General features: G+C 26.2%; 1 protein-coding gene across 1 annotated transcript; it reads left to right on the plus strand.

The window, feature by feature from the left end:
- Window positions 1–205: 205 nt before the first annotated feature.
- On the plus strand, window positions 206–6,670 carry LOC128668535 (uncharacterized). Its single transcript, XM_053741693.1, has 7 exons — window positions 206–606; window positions 863–1,400; window positions 2,318–2,792; window positions 3,201–3,524; window positions 3,657–3,727; window positions 3,830–3,985; window positions 6,557–6,670. Exons 1-7 carry the CDS (start codon window positions 206–208, stop codon window positions 6,668–6,670), a joined length of 2,079 nt encoding a protein of 692 aa, XP_053597668.1.
- Window positions 6,671–11,463: the final 4,793 nt, after the last annotated feature.

Genomic DNA, 11,463 nt, shown 5'->3' on the forward strand with positions numbered 1-11,463 from the left:
GTGAAAATATGACACTTACAGAATTTATATGCGCTTGTAATGAAGCTTTTGGTTCTTTACCAAGAGATGCTCAACCTAATTTGGTTAAATTATTGCGAAAAAATTGAGAGGTGATTTAAGAAAATCTATAAACTGTGCAACAATAAATACAAAACAAGAATTTTATAACTTTTTAAGGGGAAAAGCAGCCCCAAATAAAACAGAAATGCAATTATTGGGTGAATTAGGTCGCGTTTTTCAAAAAGGCAGGGAATTTGTTTTAAAATATTCTAATCGAATTTGTGATATTGCAACACAATTAGTTGAAGTACACAAAAGAACACATACACAAGCAGAAAATAATGCTTATGCAATACAAGTAGAACAAAGAGTAGTAGAAAGTTTTTTAAATGGTCTTAATCCTGAAATTGAAAGTAAAATTCGAAATTTAAATAATGATTTTCAAGGGACACTCGATGAAGCTATTAAAATTGAGCAAAAAATTAAATTAAGAAAGGAATTGAGTGAATTTGAAAATATAAAACGAAAAGGCAACGAAAAACCCGTGTTCCTTTGCGATGAAGTTAAACGCGAACACAATAATTCTCAAAAACCACATCAATCTAAGTACCAACAAAAACAAGATTTTCACACTCAAAATAAATAATTTGACAATAATAAAAATTTTAATCAACAATTAAATTTAAGACAAACTGTTATTTGTCAATTTGATAAACCAGGTCACACTGCTGATAAATGTTTCAAATTATTAAATTCTGGAGAAAGATGTCAAATTTGTAATAGATCTGGCTAAAGTTTGTAGATTCAAACATGAATTTTTAAATGACAATTCTAAAAATTTTAATAAATGTTTAACTTGTAGTAGTCATGAACATTTAAGTAATAGTTGTCCTAAAGAAATTATTAGTTGTGATAATTGTAAAAAAATGGGTCACAGAATTAGAGATTGTTGGAAGAAAATAAATGATGAAGAAAAACAAATAAAAGAAAATCATCCTTCAACCTCTAATTCACATTTTGGTATTTTTAATAGAATTCCAATCAAACCTATTTCTGATAAAGAAGAAACTCGCGTTGAACAAATTAATTTAAATAAAAATAATAAAAGTCCAACAATTTTATTAGGATATAGCGTAACTCCTAATGTTGGACAAATTTCTGTAATGTTAGACACAAGTAGTGGTCCTAATATTTTAAAAGAAAGTTTTTGTCCAAAAGAAGCAATTTCAGATAAAACTAAAACTATTAAATTACTTGGAATTAACGAAATTCCAGTCGAAGCATTAGGAGAAGTTGAATTAGATTTTCTTGATTTAGAAATTAAATTTTTAATAGTTCCTGACCATTTTCCAATCGAGCAATCGGGAATATTGGGTTCGAATTTTTTTGACGAAGCGAAAGTACAAATTTGCTATAAAGATCGCGTTATAAAAATAAATAATAAACAATATTTTTTCTATGATACTGATGAATCTATAATTTAATATATCTATAATCTATAAATCTATCATTTAATTGTGAAAAATTAGGGCAAAATAATAAAATAAATTTTCAAGATAAAATTTATGCTGTCACTACTGAAAAAAATCTAAAAGTAGAAAATGAAATAAAGAAGGAAGAAATAAAAGAAGACAAAAATGAATCGAAGAAAGAAGAAAATAAAATGAAGAAAGAAGAAATGAAAAAAGAAGGAAATGAAATGAAGAAAGAAGAAAAAGAAATGAACAAAAGAAAAATAGGAACTGATGAAGAAACAGATGAAGAAATAATAATGGAAATCGAAAAAGAAGACGAATCTGATTTTGATGAAGATATGCATCAAATAATGGCTACGGGATTTCAAAATTTTAATATTTATGGAAGTGATACCGACTACGATTTAGACGATGAAGCGGAAGACGAAACTAAAGAAGATAATAAAACAAAGATAAAAATAAATGGAGAAACTACTAAAATTTTTAACAAGATTAAAAAAAATAATAATCAACCTGAAAATGAGAAAAATTTTAAAGAAAAATCTGAAAATATCAACACAATCAAACAAAAAAACAATCAAGAAAATAATTCAAAGGAAAATTCCAATTACAATATTGAGAATAACGATTACAATTTACATGAGTCGATCAATAAATTTAATAAAGAAATTATATATGCCCAGCGAGTATTAGTTATCAAAAATGCCCATGAGAACGAAGAAAAGAATCAAGAGGATGTCACAGGACACTTTTCACATGATATTGATACAATAAATAAAAGTAAATCACGTTTTGAAACAATAAAAGAGGTGTTAAATATTAAACATTTAAATAAAATTGAGAAAGAATCTCTTTACGATTTAATAAAAGATAATACTGAAAGGTTTCACCTTCCAGGTGAATATTTACCTGCAACAGATAGAGTTGAACACGAAATTTTAACTACAGATGAAAGACCTGTTAATATTAAGAATTATAGAATTCCTTATGCTTTAAAGGAGGAAATCGATCGACAAATTAAAGAGTTATTGGAAAATAATATTATTATGGAATCAAGGTCACCATACAACAGCCCAGTCTGGATAGTTCCAAAGAAACCGGACTCTGGAGGAAGGAAACAATGGAGAATGGTAATCGATTATCGAGCGTTAAATGAGAAGACGATTAAAAATGCATATTCACTGCCAAATATAACTGATATTATTGATAGTTTGGGTGAAGTTGAATATTATTCTGTACTAGATTTATCATCGGGTTTTCATCAAATTAAGATGAAGGAAAAAGATCGACATAAAACTGCTTTTTCGACTATTTTAGGTCATTTTGAATTTTTAAGATTGGTTTTCGGCCTAGCAAACGGTCCAGCAACATTTTAAGCATTAATGGAGGATATTTTTTCCGGATTAACCGGTGTTATACTATATGTTTTTATGGATGATATAATTTTATTTTCAAGAACTTTCCAGGAACACATTGAAAGATTAAAAATTGTTTTTCAGAGATTAAAAGAAGCAAATTTAAAATTAAAACCAGATAAATGCAAGTTTCTCAAACGAGAAGTTTGTTATTTAGGTCATTTAATTAGCAAAAATTCTATCAGACCTGATCCAAGTAAAATTGAAGCTGCAAAGAAATATCCAGTTCCTACTACTCAGAAAAAAGTTCGTCAATTTTAGGGTTTTACCAATTATTATAGAAGATTTATTAAAGATTTTGCAAAAATAGCTAAGCCATTGACAAAATTACTTCAAAAAGATGTCAAGTTTTTATGGAATCAAGAAACTCAAGAAGCTTCTGAACTATTAAGAAATAAATTATGTGAACTACCTGTATTAAATACACCTGACTTTACAATGCCATTTATTATTACTACTGATGCATCAGGTTATGCAATTGGAGCAGTTTTATCACAAGGACAAATCAGGGAAGACACTGCATGTGCATACGCTTCAAGAGTATTGAGGGACGCTGAAATAAGATATGAAACATATGAAAAACAAGCATTAGCTATTGTTTTTGGTGTAAAAACATTTAGACCATATGTTTATGGTAAAGAATTTAATCTAGTTACAAATCATAAACCATTAGTTTGGTTTCAAAAAGCAAAAGATGTGAATACGAGAGTTTTAAAATGGAGATTTAAATTAGGAGAATATAATTTTAAAGTTATTTATAAACCAGGTAAAACAAATTTTGTTGCGGATGATTTATCAAGAAATCCAATCAAAACAGAAGAATTTGAACAAATCAAAGTAACAACAAGAGCTGCAGCAAAGAAACAAGAATTAAATACAAGATCATAATCAACAACCGAAACAACTGACGAAATTAATAAAAATAAAAATTTAATAAAGAACAAACAAGAAATACAAAAGAAAGTAAGTAATAAAACCAACGATTCAACCGACGAAGAAATTCAAAATCAACCAAAAGCTATTAAACGCAAGAAAAAAGTGAAACAAAGTCAAAAAAGAAAAGAAACAAAAAATCAAGATTTAAATCAAGAAAATGTGAGTTCTTCAAGTTCAGACGAAAATATTGAAATTATAATAAATGAACAAAACAATAATAAAAAAGATTCATCAGATCATAGCGATTCAGATATAAAAGAAAATTTAGAAACGGGAAATATTCGTAATATAATTGATATTAAAGATCATTTTCATTTCAGAAAAGATAATTTAGCATATTTTATCAGCACCAATGGTGAACCATGCGATAATGGTGCAATTAAATTAAAAGAATTGAATAAATTACCGACATTTAGAAATTTAGAGCTAGGAAAAGTAGTTGAAAACAAAATTAAAAATAAATATCATTTTGCTTTACTTATTCGTGAAAAAGAAAGAGAATCAATTGCAATTTTAATTGAAAATTTAAAAAGTATTTTTGAAAGTTTAAAAGAAATTTAGAGAAATTTAAATTAAAAACAGTAAGTTTCGCAAAAAGTGAAAATATAGAAAATTTACCGTGGAATAATATCAAAACAGAATTAAAAAATGTTTTTGACGGAACTGATATTAAAATTATGATTTGTTTGGGTACAATTATTTATGTTCCTAATGAAAAAAGAGATGAAATTTTTTATGAAATGCATAAATCACTAATTGGGGGTCATAAAGGGGTTACTAAAACTTATCAAAGAATTAAAAAAGACTATTATTGGGAAAATTTGAAAAATGATATTCAACGTAGAATTCAACAATGTTTAGATTGTCAATTAAAAAAATTAGTTCGTGTAAAACATAGAGAACCTATGATTATTACCGACACTCCAGCCACGTGCTTCTGGAAAATTTCTATGGATATTGTCGGGGCAAAACAAAAAACTAAAAGGGGAAATGAATATATTTTAACTATTCAAGATTTATTTTCTGAATTTTGTATTGCAGAAGCATTACCTAACACTTTAGCTACAACAATTTCAACTGCTTGTGTTAAAAGATTTATTTGTTATTTTAGTCCGCCAAAAATTATTCTAACAGACCAAGGTCGTAACTTTTTAAGTGCTATTTTAAAATGCGTAGCAAAACGATTCGGTATTAAAAAACTTAAAACTACAGCTTATCATCCTCAATCTAACGGTTCATTATAACGATCGCATCACACATTAAACGAATACCTTAAACATTACTCATCCATTGATGAAGAGTGGGACGAATGGATTGAGTTAGCAACGTTTTCATATAATACAAGTTATCATGAAGCAATAAAAAATACACCTTATGCTATTGTCTTTGGACAAAAGTCTAGATTACCTTCAAGCGAACCAATAAGAGAATGTGAACAATTACCTACAATGCAAGGTTATTTAATTGATTTAATCACAAGATTACATGGGATAAGATTATTAGCTTATCAAAGTTTAGTTGACGCTAAATACAAATCAAAAAAATATTACGATAAACATTGTAATCCACAAAATTTAAAAGTAGGTCAATATGTATTTTTACAAAGTGGACCAAATCCAGGTAAAACAAAAGATCATTACTCTGGACCACACAAAATTCTTGAAATTTTGGGTACAGGAAATGTTAAAATTCAAACAGAAAAAAGAATTCAAATAGTTCACATGAATCGATTGAGATATTCATTCATAAATCCAGAAATTACACCAATTAAAAAAACACGAAAACAAAAGAAAAATAGCTATGAAGAAAATTCTAATTAATTTATGTTTACAGATGATTATCAATATCACTTTTGCGATTTATTTTATTTTATTATGGTCATCATCAGTGAATGGAATAATTGTGTATGATTGCGGAAGATTTTCATCAAATTTAATTACAATTTCAATTACAGAGGTGGGAGATTGTGATATTCATCCTAACGAAATAAATACAACAGAACCATTTATTCAATTATTACAATTAAAAGAATATTCTTTGACAAAAGTTATTCAATGTAAAATAGAAGTAGATCGAAATATTTATTATTGCGGGGCTTATTCTCATATGTCAGTCGTACATAGTGGACATATGGAATATATTGAAGAAATTTCAAAAGAAAGATGTTTAGATATTCATAAATCGGGTTCAAATAGATTCGGTACGTTATTTATAACCGGTCTAAAAATCAATAGTACAACTACTAAAATTAGCTGATTCAGTGTGGGAAAAAAACATGGGGAAAATTTGTAGTTTTTGGATCTGCAAGTGCAGGAATATTTAGTATAATTATGATTATAAGACTAGTAAAATTTTCATTTGACACATTACTTCATGCTTTTCAAATTCGAAAATCTTATGGATGCTCTTTTTATGTGTGTCTATCATTTTGGAATGCTTGTACTAACTTTATTTTAATAAGAGCACAAGAAAATAACATAAATAATATTCATGAAAATATTAATAATAATAATACAAATTCAAGCAACAAAAAATTCATCCAATTTTACCAGCAAGTCAAGAAAAAAATAATGGAGCAAGAATTATTCAAAAAACAACCAGCATGTTCCGTTTATCCTAATTTCAATTATAAAATTACTAACAACTTACAACTAATAAATTTCAAAATTTTAATATTTTTTTTTTTATATAATTTTAGTAATGATACTTAAATTAAAAGTATTATTACAGATGAAAATTCTTGCCGGAGTACTCAAGCAGATGAAAGAAGATGAAGAATTAGATGCATTATATGGAATTCCACATACAAGATTTCTGGATAATGATTTTTATGAAAAGATTTAAATATTGCAATCAAAACTGGCATCGTTTATATCCGTATAAAATTTTGGGAGATTGTATTTAGTGTAATGAAGTGTTAATAAATCAAAAACCGGGATATATTTGTAAAGATTGTGCAAATAATTGGGTAAACTATCGTGACATTTTAGAAAATGAATATTTTATCAATATTTATGTGTAATTTAGCCTGTTAAAAAAAAAAATAAATATTATTGTTATTAATATTGTTAATAAATAAGTATATATATATATATATATATATATATATATATATATATATATATATATATATATAAAAGAAATAAAAGGAAAAAGAAAAATAAAAAAAAAAAAAAGAGAGAAAAAGTATAAAAAAAAAAGAATAAAAAAAATAATAATAATAGGAAAAATAATAATTATTTATTGATATAAAAATATATATTGCTAAACTTTTATTAATATTTTAAATTATTATTAAATAAAAAAATAAATTAAAACAATAAAAAAATACATAAGGAATTAAATATAGAAAATTTTATAAGTAATTCTTAATAAAAAATATATATATATTTATTTATCGATTACTTTCAAGGTAGCTTTCTGTAATATGATAAATAATCGATACATTACCATCTTTACGCTGGTAATGTTCTTTGCGCGGGAGGGTAGCGACGCGCGCAGTCGTCGCGAGATTTAAATCTTTACATATATATATATACATATATATATATATATATATATATATATATATATATATATATATATTCATACATATTCCTTATATGCAATACATATATATATATAAAAAAAAAAATTTAATAAGGAAAATAAATTAATCAAGAAATATATAATAATAGATAAATAACAAATAGCTATGAATAATAAAAATAGAAATAGAATATTTAACTTAAATAAAAAAAAAGGAATAGAAACTAAAAAAAAAAGGTAAATAAGCTATAAAAAATATTTATATACTATATATTGTTATAAAAAAAAAGTTCATCAAATATTATTTTAATATTTTATGCATGTAAAATTTTATGTCATTGGAATGCATGCTTAAACCAATGCATAAGTCGCGTTATCGCGAAAGGGACTCATATGACACCCCTTCCGCATATAAATTCTTTTTAAAATTATTAAGTAGGGATGTTCCTTGGTGACAGCCCGAAAGTTATGCAAAAGTAAAGTTATTAAGTATCAAACGATCTCCAAGGTGAACGTTTCTTAATAAAAAGTTAAATTTAAAGAAAAAATAAATTTTAAAAATATAAATATAAACTATTATATAAATAATAAAAACTAATAAAAACAACAAAAACAAAACATAAAATAATAAACAAATAATATAAGAAAAATTAAATAAAAAGTAATATATAAATTATTTTACGCATCTAAATCTAAAAAGGTAATCATAACTATAATATTATTCATGCATTGTAATTAAAAATTTGCATTTCCTAAAATTAATTCTATTTAAAAAAAAAAAAAACAACAATAATTTGATACAATGGCAGCAATTAGAAGAAATGGACCAAATTACGTCAAGTTGGAAAAGATCAGCAACATCGATCCCGATAAGGTTCCCATGGTTTTCAAAGATATTGAAAGATTTGTGTGGGTAAAAAAAGGAAAAGATGTGAATCGTGTTCTTGTCAAAAATAGGGGGCAAATGAATGAAGAGAAAATTTGCGTCGCGTGTTTTGTGGATTTGGTGATTAACGAAGAAGATCGTGGATATAACCAATATGAAGGAATCGTAAAGTTCCATAAAATAAGTTTAGACGAAAAACTAAATTGTGACCACTGTGGGGAAATTTTGCTTGAAGCCCAACCAGCAAAAATTTGCGACCTCTGTAAGCAATTGTTTTTGTGGAGAGAAGAAGAATTGTTTGCTAATGTATTTTTATATGTTAATGAACCATGGGGTGAAAATAATTAAAATTTTTTTTTAAATCATTTACTTTTAAATGATTTAATCATTTGGTGAATTTTATTTTAATATATTATATACTGCTTAATCATAAATATTTTAATCATAAAAATTATGTGTTTTCATTGTTCTTTCTTATAAATGTAAAGAAAAAAATTAGTAGTGACTTAAATACATTTCATTATGTACTAGAGAACTTTCAAACTATACAATAAAAAAATATATATACAAAATAATGAAATAATTCCCATAAAAAAAAGCTATCCTTGTCCAACAATAAAAAAATATTTATAACAAAAAAAAAATCTGGGCGTCGAATGATCCTGCGGGCCAGCCCCAAAACTTCCCGCTGTTTTCAACCTCAAAGAGCTCGAAAACATTAGTGTAGATATATTTTCAAGCTCTTCGAGCTCTAACAAGTTACCTGTTATGCTGAAGTTTGAAAATTTAAGAATCGAAAATCATAAATGAAGCGGTTTTTGAAATTTAGTTCCTGATTATGTTCAGTAAAATAAGTGTATTGAGGCAGAAATCAATGTCAAGGATCAAAATCAAGACTTGAATAAGTTTTGACTCATGTAAGAAACAATAAAATATGAAATATCCGATAAAAATATTAAAAACTACGTTTTATCGATTTTTTTGTTGATAATATGATTTAAACTAAAAACCAAGTTCGATGACATTATATGATCAAAAGAAACCATAAAGAAGATGAGTTGGTATTATATCAGGCACATTTTAGTACGTTATATTATGATTTATCCAGAAAAAATAACATTAAATGTTATTTTTTTAACTTTTCAACGCCGATATCTTTTGAACTAATCAATCGATTTCGATAGTTGACGTGGCAATCGGCGCGTTTTATTGAATTCTAGAGCTGATTAAAATTTGAAATCGATCACGTCAGTCGTTTCGAAAATATTTAGAAAAAACCGTTTTTTACCATTTCTTTCTCCCGCGATAACTCTCGAACGAATTATCCGATTTTGATGTTTGAGGTGGCAATCGACGCTTTTTATTGAGTACTAGAGCTGATTAGATTTTGAAGTCGATCGTATAAGTCGTTTTTGAGAAATCAATAAAAAACTAAAAAAAAATTTTTTTTTTTTTCGTAATTCGCCAATATTTTCGAGTCTATTCGATCAAATAATCTGAAATTTTCAGGAAAGTTGAAGGCCAACAAGCTCTTTCGATTACCACCTCAACCGTCCAAATCGATTGATTAGTTCAAAAGTTACAAAGAGTTTACATACATACACACACACACTCGGACATCATTCTGAAAATAGTCAGAATAGCTTCCTAGGACCTCAAAACGTCGACATCTGATGAAAACTCGATTTTCGAAAATCGGGGTGAAAACAATAACTTCCGGAAATTTTTGAAAATCGTCGATTTTCTTAGCGGGAAGTTAAAAAAAACAAATAAATCAACAAACCAATAAAAACCACATGAAATAAGAAAAGTTATTATAAAAGTTATTTTAAAGAAAAAGTAAGTATAAAGTTAAAACTAAATGTATTTCTTTCATTATAAAAATAAATTTTTCTTTATTAAAACAAAAAAAAAAAAAAAAAAGAGGAAATATACTAAATGATAAAAAATGTATATGAATTATGAAATATAGAAATTTTTAATTTGAGAAAAAAAAATAATAATAATAACAATAATAATGATGATAATAATGAATGATAAAAAAAAAAAAAAGAATGAACCAAATAAAAAAAAAAACAAACAAAAAAAGGGGAAAAACACAAATAGGTATGAATATTGAAATTAAAATTCTGTAATAAATATTTATACATCAAGTAAATTATAAAATCCGAACAAAAACAGTGTTACTGTAAAAAACGCGCCAAGTCCACGTTCATAGAACTCAAATTTATTTGAAATAAAATTTGATTCTTTACAAAAAAATGTGAAATAAAAAGTGATACTTTACAAAAAGATACGATATAAAGAAGTAACCAAGTAACGGTTATAATTCAAAAATTGAAGAAATTTTGTTGCAAATTTAACAATTGAAAAAAAAAAAATTTTTAATCGTACTTGGCGTGCGTCATTGAGTACCCCAAATTTTTTCGGATGAATCACAAGCCATTTCTCAATACCGTTTTTATTTAATCAGTTGTATGCTATTGATTTTGGTTATCGGTATGAAAAGGTTTCATGAACAAGCCATTATTCTTTAAAACCAGCTTTGATGGCCTTGATGACTAGTCCGAATTATTCGTCGCGCTGCACACTGACTGCTAGGTAATACTGTTTACAGAGGTCGTTCTATTTGGATGTACTTTAGTTCGACCTATCCGCGGGAAGATTTGAATAAAACAAAAATGTAAAATTGAATTTGAAACGAAATTAAAGTTTCTTCGAACTTATTCTTAGATTTGTTTGACTTACTCCATACACAATTCAGTTTTGCGAAACTTTTATGAAATAATAATTCATTAATTATATTTATGCATTTAAAAGGTCCACCTATTTATAAATTTGCTTACATTACAATTACATTCATCAATCCTGAAAAAATTTGGGGTACTCAATGACGCACGCCAAGTACGATTAAAAAATTTTTTTTTTCAATTGTTAAATTTGCAACAAAATTTCTTCAATTTTTGAATTATAACCGTTACTTGGTTACTTCTTTATATCGTATCTTTTTGTAAAGTATCACTTTTTATTTCACATCTTTTTGTAAAGAATCAAATTTTGTTTCAAATAAATTTGAGTTCTATGAACGTGGACTTGGCGCGTTTTTTACAGTGAAACTGTTTTTGTTCGGTTTATATCTTTTTGTAAAGTATATATTCTTTGAGTAAAACATGATTTAAAGATCGAAACGAATTAAAACATTAAGGTTAAAAATCATTTTATT

This window comes from Microplitis demolitor, chromosome 9 (genome assembly GCF_026212275.2).
Source record: "Microplitis demolitor isolate Queensland-Clemson2020A chromosome 9, iyMicDemo2.1a, whole genome shotgun sequence".
In the NCBI taxonomy this organism is placed as follows: domain Eukaryota; kingdom Metazoa; phylum Arthropoda; class Insecta; order Hymenoptera; family Braconidae; genus Microplitis; species Microplitis demolitor.